We start from the raw sequence: 19209 nt of genomic DNA on the forward strand, positions 1-19209 counted from the left end.
TTGTGCTAATGCAGGGAGAGGCGGAGAACACTTTTACGTGTGTGTGTGCACGCCTGCGCCTTTAAATCAGTGTTGACTCCTGGTGGCTGCTTGGACACATGTCTGCAGTTTCTTTGGCAAGTTATTTTTTTATTTTAAAGTGATTTTATTTTAAAGTGACTGTTTCCCACGATTCAGAGAGAGGAACAAGCCCAAGGTCCACCCACTGGATTTATGTCTAAGGCAGGACTAGAGGCCGCGCTTTTACCTAGCAATAGGGACAAGGAGTGAGATGGGGAGATCATCCCCTTCCTATCCTGCCTGGATCTACACCTGCTATTCTCCACCTGGATCCTTTGGAATCTGTTAGACCAGTGGTTTTTTGTTTTTGTTTTTTTCAAATTTGGCCATACTGGCTGGGGAATTCTGGGAATTGATGACCAGACATCTTAAAAAGTCACCAATTTTGAAAGACAGGTGTTACTATCCACGTTGCTAGCTCAACGATATTGTCTCTTGTAATCATAGCAACTGTAGTCTTCCCCCCCCCCTCCCCGCAGACCTTTCTTCAATTTCCTACTTCTACGGTCGTCTGACGTCACCTATTTTCCGCCTTTTGCAACACACTCTCCTCTCTTCTACTGGCCCGCCCTCTTTTCTCTCTCTCTCTCTCTCTCTCTCCCGCCCCCTCTCTCGTGCCTCCAATAGGAACGCTTCTCGGTGGCCGCGCCCACTCCCCCCAGGCGCCTGGATTCGGAGAAAGGCGATTGGACGGAGCCGGCCGCCCTTCCTTGCCTTCCCGTTGGCCGGGCGAGGGGGCGTGGCTCTCGTGCTGGTGAAGGTGACGGCAGAGGTGCTCCCTCCCGGGTCCAGTCGTTGAGGTGATCTAAGCGGGCGGCGGGATGCAGTGCGGGCGGCAGGTCGCGAAGCCCCTTCTGGTGAGTAGCGGCCCGCCCGTGACGGAGCCGGGAGACCCCAGAGATGCATGTTTGGTCGTGGTAGGTTGGGGGGTGGCCCCTCCCTCGTCGTTGACCGCCACGCCATCCTTCCGCGAAAAACCCTGCTGGACGGAGGACTCGGGCTGGGGGATTTCCTTACCGGACTCCTCCCTGTGCGGCCTGGGAAGGTGTGCAAGCTCTGCACCCGTTTGTTTGCCAGAGGGTCACGGGTGGAAGCAGGTCACGGGTGGAAGAGGGACCCCTGCCTTTCGGGAGCAGGGAATCCACCCGCTTTCACCTTGATGGGAGGCGTGACTTGTTTGACAATGAAACACAGGTAGTCCTCGGCTTACAACAGTTTAGTGACCATTTGAAGTTCAAAAAGGCACTGAAAAATGTGACATGACCGTTTTTCACGCTTATGACTGTTGCAGCATCCCCGTGGTTCCATGATTTACCTTCGGATGCTTGGCCACTGGCTCGCATTGATGACGGTTGAAGTGTCCCGGAGCTGTGTGATCTCCTTTTGCGACCTTCTGACAAGCAGTGTGGACATCGGATTCGCTTAACAACCGTGTTACTCATTTAAGAACTGCGGTGATTCGCTTAACAAAGAATCACCGTAAAAATGGAGCAAACTCAACAAATTTCTCACTTAACAACATAAATTTGGGTCTCAATTGTGGTTGTAAGTAGAGGACTGCCTGTACATTCCTTGGACAAGTGGTTGGTACGAGGCACATCTCCAAACTTGGTGTCTCTGCTGAACTGGTTGACTGGTTGATTGATTATGTGCCACCAAAATGTTTTCAACACCTAGCAACCCCATAGATAGATTTTGAGTCTCCTAAGGATCAAAGGGCCATTCATTGTCCCTGTCCTTGAGTTCTACCACCTTACTGTGGTTACCCTCTTCTCTTTCCTTCCACCTTTCCCAGCCTGTTCCAAAGAGTTGGGCTTTGCATAATGGGTCCAGATTAAGATAATTTGAACCTGATCCTTTGGATTTCAGACCAAAACTTTGGGTTAATTTGTTCAATGATTCATTGGTTTATTTTTATTTTTTTATTTTTTGGGCTGTCCACAGTATTCTCAGAAGCCTTCTCCAACACCAAAGTTCAAATAGCGACTGGCCATTTATAAACTCAGATTTCAGGAGAAGGAGAAAATGTCTTCCACAAAGCAATTGGAATCCAAGACTGGTGATCTACTTTTGGAAAAATATAAATGTTCCACAAAGTGACTGGTGGAAATTAAGAGGAAGGGAAGAGATCAAAGGAGTCAATCTTTTGCTTGTTCCACAATGTGTTTGGATTAACTGTGATGTTAGAGAGCAGAGATTTAGCACACTTTTAATTTATTTTTAATGGAACTGTTGGGTTTGAGGAAAGTGTATGCAGCATGTAGTATTTCTCTGTGCTAGGAGAAGACTGAACTGGATTTTTAGCTTCTGATTCAGCTCTTTAAAGTAAAATAAGATTGGCATGAGGTGCTTTGTTAAATGACAAGTATATAGTGTTAGTTGCTTTCACTCTTTCTGGTAATAAAGGCAGTGATTTCATAGGAGGTCCCATAGTGTATTAATGAAATGTGACACCTCTCCTTTTTGGTAAGAGGTGTTCTCTGTTGTGTTGGTAATTCTCAAAATTGCTGCTTAGAGTATGGTAATATTGTTTCTATAACTAGGATCATTTATGAACAGAACTCTTGTGTGTATCATTTGTATGCAAGCAGAATTAATCAGTAATCTCTAGGTGCTGAAATGTTTGCTAAGGCAAAGTAGATCAAATAAACTAAGATACAGAACAAGGCTTTAAGCTTTAAATAACAATTAGACAATGTCGATAGAATCAGACAGAAAATAAGCAGCACTCATCCATCTAGGCTACTACACTCAAGAACATTTTTGCCATTTTACCGCAACGGTTCCTTAGCTGATAAGAATCTAATAGTTAAAATATTTCTATTTATGTGGTAAAATACTACAGGTATCCATATCCATATGTGAATAGAAAAAAAAAGGATGTAAAATTTTGGAATATGTGACGCAGGGTTAGGAAAGCCGCAGGAAAGAACTTGTAAATGTCAAGATTTGATCAATGGACAAGTACAAGTGCTAAGTCCAGACAAGGGTATCAAGCTGGAAGAAATGGGTGAAAGGCCAACAAGAAAAGATAGTGTATCAGGATATTATAAGGAAAATAACAAAACAGTGTTCCATTAAGGTCAAGTTGAGAAATCAAGCGGCTAATGTAATGTCTATTGAAACCTGATTCCTGGCAATTGACTGCTTAACTCACAGGCAGGACAAAAGAACCAATCAAAACTAAGACGGCCTGCATGGACATAGTGCGAGACATACCTAGAATTAGATACAACTCTAGGATATAGCAAGGCAGAAGTCAGTAAAAGCTTTAGTCTTACAGAGGGTGAAGGAGAGAAAAATAAGCATCAGTAGCTGTGGGGCAGCTAGTATACACATTCATCATTCCTTGCTTTACAGTCACTTTGGCTACTTACCCAGGTGTAGGAAATTTGAATGAAGTAATAATGACTTTTATTGCAATAACTTTGTTCAAGTTTCCTTTGCTGCCTGCTTATGGATCTCAATGCAGTGTATATTAGAGAGCATTATATATCTTTAACAATAAAAACATTTAAAAGTTTAGCAGTTATGTATGATGATTCAGTAGCCGAATGTCTTTCATGACGATCTCTAGTCCAAAAAAGACTGATTGTAGTATAGACTTGATCTTTCCATTCTGCAAGTTATGCCATATTTACAATAAATTTCTTTTGCAGGCATTAAGATTTTCAAGCCGAAGCTACTCATCACAACGTGGTTTAAATGTGAGTCTTGCTAAAATAATATCTTGAAATATTGTGGCTCCAAACTAGCGGTATGCTTATTTTATGAAGACATAGTATTTATCTACTACAGGGGTGTCAAATTTGCAGCGTCACGTCATGTCATGTATGGCAACTTTTTCCCCCTTCGCTAAACCGGGGGGGCGGGGGGCGGCCACCACATGATGCATCCGGCCCATGGCACCCCTGCTCTACTAGCTGTAATTAGAAAAGCACAGGCAAGAGCAGTATATCGTTGCGTGAAGTTTTGTCCTAAAGGCGCCGCATGCATTTGTTTCTATATAGAAATATAGGAAGCAGTACTAAATTGTTAGTTTTGTGCATTTCTAAAACTACATTGCTTTCCTCAAACCTGTGATGCCAAAATAAGCCAAATGGTGTCCAGAATGCCACAGATGCTTTTACTACTGCAGGAAGTCTAGACTACTTATAATTTGACTCACGTATATTGTCATAAAAACTTTACTTTTTTTTTTTTTTCTTAATCCTTGAAACTAGTAATACATTTAAACCATCATGCTTTTTGACCCTCTCTCGAAAGAGCAGAAGGGAAACTTTCCATTGTATGGTTTAGGTAGGCTGTTTAATTAACTGTAATTTTGCTGAGACGTTACTGTACTGCAGGGGTGTCAAATTCGATTTCATTGAGGGCCGCATCTGGTTTGTGTTTGAACTCAGAGGCTGCAGAGGGGTGTGGCCAGGGTGGGAATGACCAGCTCAATGTCACTCATCAGGGCTCAATTTTCAGCCACATCAGCCCTCCTGGGCTCCGTGTTTGGCCTTGATGGCCTCCTGCAGCCCTCTGCCAGCGAAAATGGAACTCAAGGAGGCCATGGACGGCTCCTCCACAAGCTCCTTTTTCGCTGGCAGAAGCACTGTGGGCTGGTCTTTTCCAGGGTGGGCCGGCAAGCCAGATCTAACCACCCCATGGGCCGGATTGGGCCCCCGGGCCCTGAGTTTGACGCCCCTGATGTACTGCAATACAAAATAGATTTGTATTGGTTCAATAATTAACAGTATGCATTGAATATTCTTAGAATGTAAAGTATGATTCTGAAAAAACACTTTCAGTTAAACCAATGTAATGCTTTGCTCATCAGGAGATAGTTATTGTGAGTGCTGTCCGGACACCAATCGGATCTTTCCAAAGTTCCCTTTTCTCACTGCCTGCCACTAACCTTGGTGCCATTGCAATTAAAGGAGCAGTTGAAAAAGCAGGTACGTAAGGAAGCTTTTATTCTTGCTTTATTCCCATTATTTAATCTTCATTGATTTTACCAGTGAAGATGATGGAGCTAGTTGAGATGGCGAAAATGACAGTTTTGATCAGAGAAAAGACATTAATTAATTTTCAGTGTTGATTAGAAACCCCTTCTGGACTTATTGCATGAAATAGAAAAAGTGAAATTTTGATAATGGTAGAAACAATAAAAGTTGCAGGTAGTCCTTGACTTACGACCACAATTGAGCCCGCAATTATGATCGTAAGTCATCAACAGTAGTTAGTAGGCTATCATGTGACTGTGCCTAGTTTTATGACGTTTTTTTGTGGTGGTGGTTAAATGAATGTTAAGCAAACCCATTCTTTACTATGGTGCATTTTTTTGCCAGAAGCAAATGCTGGTTTCTGGCAAAAACATAAATCACGGTCATATGGCCGTTGTTGCAAACAGTCATTAATGTGGGCAGTTTGCCAAGCACCCAAAATGCAGTAATGTGACTGTGCTTTGTGTGTGTGGGGGGAAACCACTGTCGGAAGTTCAAGTTCGGGTTGCAAGTACCTTTTTTTTGAGTCCATTATAACTTTGAATGGTCGCTAAGCGGCCAATCGAAAGTCACAGACAACCTATAAACTATAATAGTGTAAGGTCAATTTAACTTTATACTTATACTTCTTATAAAAGAAAATCAAAAGTATTTTTTTTAATATTTTTTTTCTTTTTCTTTCTGCATTTTTTACTTTGTTCGTGTTAGGAATGTAAGTCACCTAATAGTTGGGTTGGAAAATATATAAACCAGGATAGACATTTTAATACTGTCTCTTTAAGGGAATGCTAAAATGGTAATTGGGTGTGGTTCCTCAAACGGCCATAAGATGGAGCCAGAAACCTGGGTTGTTTTAGTCTTGTTCTGTTGCTGAGAGTGTGTTCCTGCATTCCCCTATTGACTGTTACTGATCATCGTTATTTCTGGATTTGATGTAAGTCTGTTACTGAACTGTTTATGATACTGGACTTTGATTTAGGATTATCCCTGGACTGAAAACTGACTGCTTTAACTGTGAATGACTTGGACTGTTTGTTGAACTTTGCTTAACCGTTTTACTGGAAGTAAAAACCTACATTTTACTATACAGTGTAGCTATGTGCTGCTTGCGTGTTATTCTTCACCACTCTCACTACGTCTCCCTGTGTGCGCTCATTCTCCTAACGGGGAATTACCTCAACAGTTCGCTCTTTACTTTTCTTTCTCTCTTAATTATTAGTTCTTATTTTTTTCTTTAAAAATTCAATAAAATTGTCCTTAAAGAAATCTCATTTTACCAATAGTAATAGCAATAGCACTTAGACTTATACAGTATATCACTTTACAGTGCTTTACAGCCCTCTCTAAACGGATTACAGTCGGCATATTGCCCCCAACAATCTGGGTCCTCATTTTACCTACCTTAGAAGGATGGAAGGCTGAATCAACCTTGAGCCAGTGAGACTTGAACTGCTAAACTACTGGCAGTCAGCAGAAGCAGCCTGCAATACTGCACTCTAACCACTGCACTACCCGTGGCTCATAATACCAAAAATACCAGTTATAACTGTATATACTTTAGTATGTGCTCCTAAGATTCCTTTCTTTCTTACTGTTTTTTTTTTCTGGATTATATAAAACGGTTACTTGAAAGGGGCCAATCAGTCTCCTGGTTTTTATCTAAAAGGTAAGAAAGAAGTATGAATGTCAGTAAATTGAATTCTATAGTTTTGAACAAAGTTTTTCTTAACAGAAGTTTAGATAGCAGAAGACTTCTTTAGCTGCATTCGGCTGAATGCTGTTATATACATGATTGGTATCTTTCACAGGCAGCTTTCTGGAAGATTCCATCCTTGAATTGCTGAATTTTACACATCCTGTTTTCTGAGGAAACACAGGTTACAAGCGTAGAGAACTAATTTTGAATCTTTACTGGACTTACGGTGCAAGGCTATCCCTTCCATAATTATCATACACATTTCTCTAATTGTTATTAGGTATCCCTTCTCAAGAAGTGAAAGAAGTATACATGGGAAATGTTATCCAAGCTGGAGAAGGACAGGCTCCTGCAAGACAAGCGACCCTTGGTGCCGGTACTACGATTCTTTTTATTATTGTCCTGACCCAGCCTTAGCAGAAGCAAGAAACACACTCCTTGTCATGAAAACCCGCTCTTGACTTAGCTCTTGTGAATTAATTGCATTCACCCACCAAAAAGTCCAGGCTATAGTCCTTCAAGGAGTTAACTGCAGCACAGACCTTAGCAGTTCCTTGCGATAATTGCAAAGCTGTGAGCTCCCAGCCAAAAGGCTGCAAATTAAGTTCTGGCAAACAGTCTTTGTGACACGAAACACAATGAGCAAAATCTTCAGAAATACAAACTGTTGTCTCCCACGACAGCCACTCCCCTTTCCTTCTATTTATTCTCCAGCCAGGGAGGGGCCATTCAGCATCCACATGTGCTTTGCTCCCGAGTCAACTCCTTATCCTCCATTGCTCACCTCTCCTGATTGCTCTGAGCATACGTGCATCTGGAACAGGCCCCAGCTGTTCTTCCTCCTCACTTATCTCGGCCTCCAAAAGGCAGCTGCCTTTCCGGTGGCTGGGAAATGTCAGACGGCCCTGTCTCTATCTGTGAGTCCAACACAGAGCATCCATCAGAGCCTTCCCCAGACTCCAGAACTGGCCCAAGTTCCTCCCCAACATCTTCATTGGCAGGCCACAACAATTATTTGACATATATCTGAGATTTATCTTTATTTTGGCACAGGCTTACCAGTTTCTACTCCTTGCACAACCGTCAACAAAGTTTGTGCTTCTGGAATGAAATCTATTATGATGGCAGCCCAGAGTTTGATGTGTGGGAGTCAGGTAGGCTATTCTGTACTTTCACGATTTGTGGATCTATATGAACTTGAAACTTCTTCATTTCGAAGTCAAGAAGGCTACAATTCTTAGTCTACAAATGACCGTTGTTGGTTAAAAAAGTCTTGTGAATGAATTATTGAATCGATACTCTGAATATCAAATGAAAAGTAACAACTGGAAGATTAGAAAAATACTTCTATGTTGGCAACGGATTTTTTTTTTAAATGTCTAATTTATCCTTTTTTGGAAAGGCTGTTTTTACTACTAACCAAATATATTTCAGCATCTCATAATTTACAAAAATCAACAACATTTTATGCACAATTTGATATGTAGTTGATAAATAAATGAGCATGTTATACGTTTAAGTAATTTTTAGATTTTTTTTGTCTGTTTATTTGGTTTGATTTTTTATTTTATTTTGGTACATTGTTTTTGTACATTGTTTTATCAGTATTTCTTCTTTAAAAAAAATATTGCAGTACAATAAAATAAGTCTTAGTGTTATATATAGACCTTTCAGGTTTTGCCTGCAAGGGGATACAAAGCTTAAATCCTTCCTTGCCCTAGTAGACTTCTGCTAGTCCAGAGGGCTCTTTATTTAGGTCCTTTTCTATTTCGGCACCCTTAAAATCTTCCTCATAAAGTTGAGGGGCCTCTGGAGTTATTTGCAAGTGACGTATTCTTCCTTTATGCTCCATCATGGAAACCTTTCTGGTGGTGGAAGTGTACAACTGGATTCAATTCCAAGTATCATCTTGTTTTAATGATCCCATAATCCCTTGCTGGGTGGAGTCTGGGCAACTAAATGGAGCTAGTGTTCTAATGGCCAGATGCCCTTCCTGTCGCCAATGCAGAGTTTTGTTCAGTAGATATATTCTCAGTGTGCCTCTACCTAGGATCAAACTCACAGCCTCCTGATTGTGAGGAGAGAGCACCACCTCTAGGCCAAGCATCCATTCAGTACCAAGTATCTCTTTTCATATTGTTAAATGAATGCATTTGTGTGTGTGTGTGTGTGTATGCTAAATAGCTGTAAAATCTTCTGAACAGGATGTGATGGTGGCTGGAGGAATGGAAAGCATGTCAAACGTCCCCTACACCATGACCAGAGGAGCAACGCCTTATGGAGGAGTGAAGCTTGAAGATTTGATTGTCAAAGATGGCTTGACAGATGTTTACAACAAGATCCACATGGTAAACGGCCTTGCGACTATATTTCATTTTAAACTTTTAAATAATTTTGAATTATTTTTGAATAAAAACTAAATTGCTACAGTTCATTTAAAACAGGGGTCCCCAAACTTGGCAACTTTAAGACTTGTGGACTTCAACTCCCAGAAGTCTTAAAGTTGCCAAATTTGGAGACCTCTGATTTAACATGTAGTTTTTCCCCAATCCTGCTGGCACAGAGCATGGTTGGGTGGAACTGCATCTTATAGAATGGTGCCTTGCCCAGAAAGCAACAGTCATAGAGTTTTTCTTTTCCCATTTTAATCACATATCCTAATGTCATTATTTTCTAATTGCTGGCCATTTATATGAAACAGGCCTGGAAAACAATTGCTCAAAGCGTTCAGGCAAATGGCTATTAATAGGAATGGGAGAATTCAGAAAGCAAAGCATTTTGTAAACCTCCCAGAGTTTTTGGGAATTGAGCAACGTATCAATTTTAATAATAAAATAAAATAATAAAAATAATTTTGAGTGCCAGCCTCTTTTGAAATTGTTCCCACAAAGTTCATAGAGTTAGGTGCCTGGTATGGCACAGTTGTATCTTTTATTTGGACACTATCATTGACAACTACGACATGGCTATACAAGCTGTTTAGATAGGCTCTAATATCCAAATAGGTAAACTCTATTATCCAAATAGGTAGGGGACGTGGTGGCTCAGTGGTTAAAACGCTGAGCTTGTCGATCAGAAAGGTCGGCAGTTTGAATCCCTAGCGCCATGTAACGGAGTGAGCTGCCGTTACTTGTCCCAGCTTCTGCCAATCTAGCAGTTCAAAAGCATGTAAAAATGCAAGTAGAAAAATAGGGACCACTTCGGTGGGAAGGTAACAGCGTCCCATGCATCTTTGGTGTTTAGTCATGCCGGCCACATGACCACGGAGATGTCTTCGGACAGCTTTTCGGCTTTTTTAACGGAGATGAGCACCGCCCCCTAGAGCCGGAAACAACTAGCACCTATGTGCAAGGGGAACCTTTACCTTTAATATCAAAATATTGATTATTCTCTTCACAATGCAAGAGACTTTTTAAAAGTGCTGTGCATGTTATTTTTCTGTTTTAAGAGTTTTAAAGCCGCCCCCCCAGTTAGCTTATTTGTGGGAACAAACAGATAAAAACTTATTTTGTTTAGTTAGCAGCTGTTATCACTTAAGAGATACTATAGACAAAATCTCTGCTACCATGAACAGACATGGAGTTGATGGTTTACAATCTTCTAAAATTACCTGAAAGGCTAAGGCCTTTTTTGCTGCAATAATGTAAAAGCCTTCTATTCAAATATTTTTTATTCCTTTACCTATTGGGCTGTAATTAAAACAGGTAGTCCTTGAGTTATGACCAAAAGTAACTCCTCACAGTTGTAGCTCGTGATAGTCGTGAAATGGCTGGTCACATGACCAACCTGATTTTTATGACCTTTTTTTGCACTGGTTGTTAAGTGAATTGGTGGTTATTCTCCACTGGGATTATTAAACAAACAGATGGTTCACTATGCTGCAGTTTTGCCAAAAACTGGAAGTAAATGCCAGTCTTTGGCAAAAATATAAAATGTGGTTATGTGTCCCTGGCACATTGTAAATGGCCAGAAATGTGGTCTGATTGCCAAGCATCTGTAGTGTGATCATGTGACAACGAGAGAAGGCACCAACAGTCAGAACTTCGAATCTGGGTCATATGTACCACTCAGGTGGGTCTGTTGAATGGTTGTTAAGTGATCAATCTAAATCAAGGACTGACTACAATTTAAACTTCCAGTGATTATGAGCAAAGGAAGTTTAAAATAGTTAGTACAGGTCAGGGGTGGGATTCAAATTTTTTAACAACCGGTTCTGTGGGTGTGGCTTAGTTGGTAGGCGTGGCTCGGTGGTCATGTTTTTGGCTGGGTGTGGCCAACTCAACATCACTCACATCGAGGCACGCATCTCCTTGCCTGGCTTCTTGTGACTGTGGGGATGCTGCAACAGTTGTAAGTGTGAAAAATGGTCATAAGTCACTTTTTTCAGTGCCATTGTAACTTTGAATGGTCACTCCACACAAGCAAAATACCAGCAAAGGAGGGGAAAAAATTCCAGAGACGTTCCTGAGACAGGAAGTCTAGTCCTGCCAAGAATGTAATAAGGGTTAACAGAGAGGCAGTTTCTGTAAGCAACACCAGAATGTTTCCTTCCTGCCTTCCTTACAGGATTAGGCTAGTAATTTCTTCTAACAACTGGTTCTCCGAACTGCTTAGAATGTTAACAACCGGTTCTAGCGAATAGGTGTGAACCTGTAGAATCCCACCCCGGTACAGGTACTATACATTTACTACACATAAGTTCATTTATTTAGTTAAATTATCAATTGCTGAAAATGTTTTAGTTCAAAGCTGCTATCCATTATCTTATAGTACATGTGGTTTGAATTAATCTTAAATTTCATTAGGAATTTAAGATTAATTCAAACCACATGCACTATAATTAAATTATATGCAGCATGAGATATGTAAATGATCTCTACACTTTACAAAGCCTCATATTTCCCTTTTTTTTTCACTGCCCCCAGGGTAATTGTGCTGAGAATACTGCTAAGAAATTTTCTATATCACGGGAAGATCAAGATACTTATGCTATAAAATCCTATACCAAAAGCAAGGAAGGTTGGGAATCTGGAATATTTGCAAAAGAAATTGTGCCCGTTACTATTTCTCAAAAAGGTAGTATGGATTAATGTACAATATCTTTTCCATTTTAAATTGTTTTGATACATGACATGCTTCATTTTTCAAATGTGAAATCCAATCCTGTTATTTGACTGATCTTCAGCATTAATACATATTTGAAGAATTATAAGAAAAACATAATTTAAACCAGAATTTTCTGATTTTGATGATTTCAGTGCCTTAACTTAAATCAACCTACTCATATACTAGAGCAATGGAACATGAGATGGACAGGGCAAGGAATGAGATGATGCAAAAGATTCTTATATCTTCAGCTGTCCTTTGGAAAATAAGAAAAATGTTAACGTCTAGCAGGTCACTGATAGAGCCCTTTTGCTGAATTGGACTTTGTGGTCAAAGTTTCAAATGTTTTTTTACTAAACAGAATCTTTACTTTAGGGAAACCAGACACTGTGGTTAAAGAAGATGAAGAATACAAGCGTGTGGATTTTAGTAAAGTTCCAAAATTGAAGGCGGTTTTCCAAAAAGAAAATGGTAAGATTTGACGTCCATTTTTAATGTGCTAGAATTTATTTCAGATATTGACTGTCTGTGGTATATTCAAGAGTCTTCTCCAGTTTCAGCGGTAGCAATATTCTTCCTTTCTTGCTTCTTCAAAGCTTCCATAGAGTGTCACACATTCCAGTATACGAATATATTTTGCAAAGCCTTCATAGCTACTCTACAGAGTGCTAGTTGGCAGCATATTTCTTGATTGATTGCTTGTTTAAGATTACACCAGCTATGTTGGATTTAGGCTGCTGTACATTTTATAGCAATAGCCCTTACAGCCCTCTCTAAGCAGTTTACAGAGTCAGCATATTGCCTCCAACAATCTGGGTCCTCATTTTACCAACTTTGGAAGGATGAGTCAACCTTGAGGCTGGTGAGATTCGAACTGCCAAATTGGAGGAGCTGACAGTCAGCAGCAACAGCCTGCAGTACTGCGTTCTAACCACTTGCACCATCATTTGACACAGGTGAAGGAGGAATTGATAACACTATAGGATAGTGCTTCTCAATTTTTTTCCTTTATTGCTCTAAGCAATTTATCAGAAAGCCATTATTTGTATGTCCCTGCTATGATTGGATAATTGGTTTATGTATTATTACCCAAAGAAAAACCACTTGTACCCAATGTTTGGTTAGTTTGCCCAGATTTAGCAAGCACCATTGTAGGGGAATGCATTGTGTTTAAATTGTTCTTCCTAGTAAATTGTTTTTCCCTAATGAATTTTTTCCAGGAACAGTCACTGCTGCCAATGCTAGTACACTGAACGACGGAGCCGCTGCTTTGGTGCTGATGACTTCAGAAGCGGCCAAAAGACTGAATGTGAAGCCATTGGCTAGAATAGTAGGTGAGGATTGTCCTTCCCCTTGGTGAAATCATCCTATGCAGATAGGCCTCGACTTATAACAGTTCGTTTAGTGGCCATTCAAAGTTACAACGGCAGTGAAAAATGTGACTTAGGACCATTTTTCACACAATCATTGCAGCATTCCTGTGGTCATGTGATCAAAATCCAGATGTTTGACATCTGACTCATATTTTTGACTGTTGTGGTGTCCCAAGTGATCCCTTGTTTTGACCTTCAGACAATCAAAGTCAATGGGCAAGTCAAATTCACTTAACAACCATGCTATTAATGTAACAACTGCAGTGATTCACTTAACAACTGTGGCAAGAAAGGTCATAAAGTGGAACAAAATTCACTTAACCAATATCTCACTTAACAACAGAAATTTTGGGTTCCATTAGGTTCCATTGTTCCAAAATTTCTGTTGTTAAGTGAGATATTTGTGTTTTTTTTCTTTAATTATTTATTTATTTATTTATATTTTAATTTTAATTATAAGAATACAACACGGTTCATCCATTCTGGCATTACAATTGTTACACATATATAAATTTTACTTCACCATTTACAATCCTCTTGTCTGATACATTGTTTACTAATTATTCTAATCATCATAGCTACTTATGTTCCGACCTTGCCTTCTTCTATGCACCCACTGATAGAATTTATTCCATGTCTCATAGTACTCAGATTCCCCCTTGTTTTTTTAATTCTAGAGTTAACCTGTCCAATTCTGCATAATTTTCCTTATTATGACTGTTTCTGGCGGTTTGCTTTCCTTCTTCCAATATCAGGCACATATTTTCACATGTGGTGAACCTGCAATGCTGTAAAAAAGTATTGGAGAATGATCCAGACATGGGTGGAACAAATGGTGGGAGAGTGTATTCCATTTAAGCCAGAATTTTTTCTCCTAGGAATAATACAGAAGGATATAGGAAGGATTTAATTTATCTAATAGTACATGTGTTGACGGTGGCTAGAGTAATATTTGCGCAATACTGGAAGTGAGATATTTGTTAAGTGAATTTCATATATATATGTATATACATATCCCTGAGTAAGACTGGTAGTGGATGTCTTCTTTTCATTTTGTTTTATCTGTAGATTAGGCAGATTAGGCAGGAAGGACAGATTTTTTTTTTTTTATCAAGTGGTTTCAACCAATTGCAATTTTGCCAAAAGCCATTTTTTTTAAAAAAAATGAGACTTTGGAACTTTTCAATGCAAGTTCTCTTGCACGGACTTTTTAAAGTATCTTTTAAGGAATGAACTCTGAAATTGTGCCCCTGATAGAGGCATCATTGCTAGAATAACATTCAATATTACGAGTAAGTAAAGCAACATTTAACAAAATGTTTCTTTTCTAATTCATGTTTCTGTTCTGCAGGTTTTGCAGATGCTGCTGTTGATCCTATTGATTTTCCCATTGCACCAGCACAAGCTGTTCCTAAGGTGAACATCTCTACCATTGCTCTACCTTCACTTAGTTGCTCATTTAATTCTGCGTTTCAGTCTTCATTCGAAATGTAATATAACAGAATTTAAAATTAATTTCTAAAGTAGATTATCTGCTCTAGGTTTAAAAAACAATCTAAAAAATTATAAAAATGTAGGATTAACTACTTAGTGTTGGTGATTTGGAATTGAGTGAACCATAGCATTTTAGTTCTGGTTAGTTTTGGAGAAATTAATGCCAGATTGTATTTGAACAACTGGAATAAATAAATCAAGTAACAAAGAGACACTGGCATACGATGGATAATATCTAATTTAAATTAATGTAATATTTTCTGCTCACATTCTACTTTAAGGCTGTTGATCAAATGGGTCCATTTACAGTAGCCTCTAGTCTAATGAAAAATTTTAAAGATGTCAAAAAACTTGTCTTGTAAATATCATTATATTATGTAATATTTTAATTTCCCAATATGTATTCTTTGGTATTTCAATGGATTTTGCTGTTTGGATTAACTGCTGTCTTTGTAAATTATTTGTTCTTGTTCTCTGACATTTATTTATTTATTATATGTTCTGTGTCCTGCAATGATCCAAGACCATGCATTGAAAATCAATTGTATCCTCCTTTTTAGAATAATTAAAAAGAAAATAAAGGACAAGAATTGGGACTGGAATTTATGTCACGAAATGACACAGTTGAAGTGTGACATCATGTGACCACGCTACTCAGTGACGATAGTTCCAACATTTCTGGTTGCCATTATTAAGTGAATCCCATGTTATGTATGACATCACGTCATCATTTTTGACCTGCTGACTTCCCTGTTGACCTTACTTATTGGAAGCCAGCAATGAAGGTCATAAATGGAGAGATCATGAGATTGTGGAATACTGCAAAGTTGTAATTGCAAGCTGGTCATTGGCCCCTTGGTTGTGATCATGTGACCACTGGGACACTGTGATAGCCAGAATTTTGAGGACTGATCATAAATACCACTTGTTCAGTGCCATTGTAAGTTTCACTGGTTGCTGCATGAGTAGTCATTAAGTGAGGGACACTTGAATTCCTTTATCATAATTGAACCATATCCCCATAGATTTAGGCCATTATTGGCTTTACAACTTTGCAAGGATGAAAATCTATTTAGACTGCCTAATTTTAAAATGGGGGGTCTTCAAAACTTGACAGGTTTAAGACTTGTAGACATCAACTCCCAGAATTCCTCCTCCAGTCATGTTAGCTCAGGAATTCTGGGAATTAAAGTCCACAAGTCTTAAACTTGCCAAGTTTGAAGACCCTTGTTTTAAAAGCTAATGGATTTCAGCTTAGATAGATGGAATTGTTATCTGTAGCCCAGAGCTATGTTTGTGTGGTTTTCAGCATTTTCTAAAATTTGATTCTATTTTTTCCCATTGTAATTAAGTTTCAAAATCTGGGATTTTAGCGTTGAGGTTGTGAGTTTTTATTTTGTCTTTTCTGCTTTTTTCTTGAATTCTGTACGGGTGTGTCATGATCTGCTCATAAAATTCTGGTAGTAAAGCAAATACCGGTAGTATAAATGTTATCTGTACATACATGTCAACTTTTAAATAATGGTGTTTTTCCTTTCAGCTACTTGCTCAGACAGGACTCAAAAAGGAAGATATTAAAATGTGGGAAATCAATGAAGCATTCAGTGTTGTTGTCCTAGCTAACATTAAAATGCTAGACATTGATCCACAGAAGGTAAATATTCATGGAGGAGCAGTTTCTTTGGGACACCCAATTGGGTAAGTAAAAAAAAATACATTACCTGGTGGTGGGAAATAACCGATCCTTGTATAGGTAGTCCTCAATTTATGACTGTAATTATCCCCAGTCATAACTCATGCTAGTCATTAAGTGGTTAATCATGTGAATGCATCTAATTTTATGACCTTTATTGTGGAAGTTAATCAATGGATGCTTTTTGACAAAAACTGGAAGTAAAGGCCAATTTCAACAAAAACATCATAAATTGTTGGGTCAAGTGCCCAAAATATAATCACAATTTATTTATTTCACATTTTTGAAATGCCCATCTCCCTGAAGTCCCCTAACTCTCAAAAGCTGCCTTTTTCTGCAACTATTTAATATAACCCAATACTGGCTTTTTATTGAGATCCTTGCAATGAATTTATATAACTGACAATTAGCATATCTTATACTGATTTTATCTCTGAGCAATATTTGAAATAGCTCATGTTGCATACTTGTTCTTAGCCGATTGTAAAATGCCACATAGAAAATATTCACAAACTATTACTCAGATTTTAAAAAAATATTTTAGAGATTAGGGAACTAGGTGCCTCCAAATATTTCTAATATTAATTTGCAGATTGTACAACAGCTGACTGCATATATTCTAAAGTGTTGTAAGGCATGTTGGGAAAAAAACATTTGTGCCAGAATTACAATTCATCTAATTAGTACTTACTTGGGAAAACTAGTAGAATATTAGGAGCACCAACCATTACTTGCTAGACTTTGTCTTTGAACTCAAAAGCAGTTGAATTATCTTTGTAGTAGTAGGAAAGCTTTGACTTTCCAGAGATTTTTAGACTGGATCTTTGAATTTGCTGCTTGAGATAATAGGAATCTAGTGGCTGTACGTTCTTCACCCCTGCTCTAGTGTATCTCAGCCTGGAACATGGTGTAGTATGCATGAGTCATCTGAGAATCATTGTTTTTCAGCTCTGCATTAGATAAAGCAGTGACCTCACCCAGTACAAAGCAGTTCTATTTTAGGATTCCTATGCCCTATCATTCTACAACTCTGATTTAACAGCTTTTGCATGGTAATCTTTTTTCTGTGCTCTACCTTTCAACACCTCCACATCTTGTCTTCTCCTCCTGAGGCCCAACACACATCATTGTGAGAAAGGAAGTGAAGCTATCTGAATTAAACTCACTATAGCAATAGCACTTAGACTTATATACCGCTTTATAGTGCTTTACAGCCCTCAAAGCGGTTTACAGAGTCAGCATATTGCCCCCAACAATTTGGGTCCTCATTTTATCCACCTCAAAAGGATGGAAGGCTGAGTCAACCTTGAGCCTGGTGGGATTTGATCTGCTAAATTGCAGTAGGAGTAGCTTGCAGTACTGCACTTACTGCACCACCGAGGCTCCCTAGCCTTATAGGAAGTATATACCCATATTTTTTGCTCCATAAGATGCACTCCCCACCCCCCAAAAATAAAAGTGGGTGAAAATGTCTATGCATCGGTGCAGGTCCTTTGGTGAATAGCAGCCGGGCCACAGCAGCAGGTCCTGTTACAGTGCTGAACCCCGCCTCTTCTTTGTCATTACCCTCCACTTCTGTCTCTTTTCCGCATGCAGGAGTCAATAGGCAGAGCTGGCACATGAGAGGACACCTATCTGTGGTCCTCTCAGGCTCTGCCTGATATTTTTCTTATTTTCCTCCTCTAAACCTAAGTGGGTCTTACGGTCAGATGTGTCTTGTAGTGTGAAAAATATATTTAAACTGACTAAAAACACTTGTTTACACAGGATAAGCTGAAAAAGCTAAGCAAAGACGGTATTCTGACTTGAAACTCTTTTTTCTTCTTCTCTATTTCAGGATGTCTGGTGCAAGAATAGTTGTTCACATGACTCATGCCCTGAAACAAGGAGAACATGGCCTTGCTGGCATTTGCAATGGTGGTGGTGGGGCCTCTGCAATATTGATCCAAAAGTTATAGGTTCTGATCTCAAGCTCTAAGGCCCAACTTACGAATAGCTGTTACAACCATGATTGGAATTGCAGTATAGAGGATTAATTTGCCTGCCATTGTTAAACAAAATTATGTCTTTTTATTATAGCATGTTTTCATGCAAAATGTTTTTTATATCTTGGACTATAAAACACATTAATTATCACCCAAATGCTGCCCAATGTCTACTGAATTGTAGACATTCTTTTGCTCTTCTCCCTTTGCCTCCTAGAATGAGGGCAGTGGATTGTGGCATGCGTAATTTTGCCCTGAAAACAACTGCTGGGTTGGAGGAAGATCGTATAGAAGTAACATTGGATTATGTTTCCACAATTAGTAGAAATAAACAAGAAGAGCTATTGAATAAATATTTACTATACAATAATAATGAATTGGTTTCTTATTCTAGCTCGGGGACTTAGGCCAATCACAGCTTGTGTTATTTGAGTGTCAAGCTTTTTTTTAAAATAGCATTTCGAAGTTAGTGTATAGTACAGTATAGTATAGCATAGTATTAGTATTAGTATAGTATTAGTATAGTACAGTACAGTGGTGGGATTCAAAAATTTTTTACTACCGGTTCTGTGGGCATGGCTTGGTGGACGTGGCAGGGGAAGGATACTGTAAAATCTCCAGTCAAAGGTGGTATTTGCCGGTTCTCTGAACTACTCAAAATTTCCACTACCGGTTCTCCAGAACTGGTCAGAACCTGCTGAATACCACTCTGGTATAGTATAGTAAATTGAAAAACGATCTTTGCTACTGAGTACTGTAGCTCTTCTGAAGGCTTATCTGTATATACTCGCTTGTATTTGTAACTGAGGAA

The 19209-nt window shown here is 39.1% G+C and overlaps 1 protein-coding gene across 1 annotated transcript; it reads left to right on the forward strand.

The window, feature by feature from the left end:
- The first annotated feature begins 791 nt into the window (after positions 1-791).
- ACAT1 (acetyl-CoA acetyltransferase 1) lies at positions 792-18768 on the forward strand. The gene is made up of 12 exons (XM_026685338.2): positions 792-917; positions 3720-3767; positions 4886-5003; positions 7028-7123; positions 7801-7901; positions 8952-9095; positions 11673-11823; positions 12229-12324; positions 13074-13187; positions 14578-14642; positions 16261-16418; positions 18251-18768. The coding sequence occupies exons 1-12, from the start codon at positions 882-884 to the stop codon at positions 18369-18371; spliced, it is 1248 nt and encodes a 415-aa protein (XP_026541123.1). The 5' UTR covers positions 792-881; the 3' UTR covers positions 18372-18768.
- Positions 18769-19209: the final 441 nt, after the last annotated feature.

The sequence above is a fragment of the Notechis scutatus genome, chromosome 5 (genome assembly GCF_049901735.1).
Source record: "Notechis scutatus isolate UNSWTSFEM ecotype Mainland chromosome 5, rNotScu1.2, whole genome shotgun sequence".
Taxonomy (NCBI): domain Eukaryota; kingdom Metazoa; phylum Chordata; class Lepidosauria; order Squamata; family Elapidae; genus Notechis; species Notechis scutatus.

Coding starts and splice junctions, on each gene's coding strand:
- ACAT1 (XM_026685338.2), top strand. CDS start 882: ATGCAGTGCGGGCGGCAGGTCGCGAAGCCCCTTCTG. Junction 13,188..14,577: donor GCCATTGGCTAGAATAGTAG/GTGAGGATTGTC, acceptor TCTGTTCTGCAG/GTTTTGCAGATGCTGCTGTT. Junction 14,643..16,260: donor CAGCACAAGCTGTTCCTAAG/GTGAACATCTCT, acceptor TTTTCCTTTCAG/CTACTTGCTCAGACAGGACT.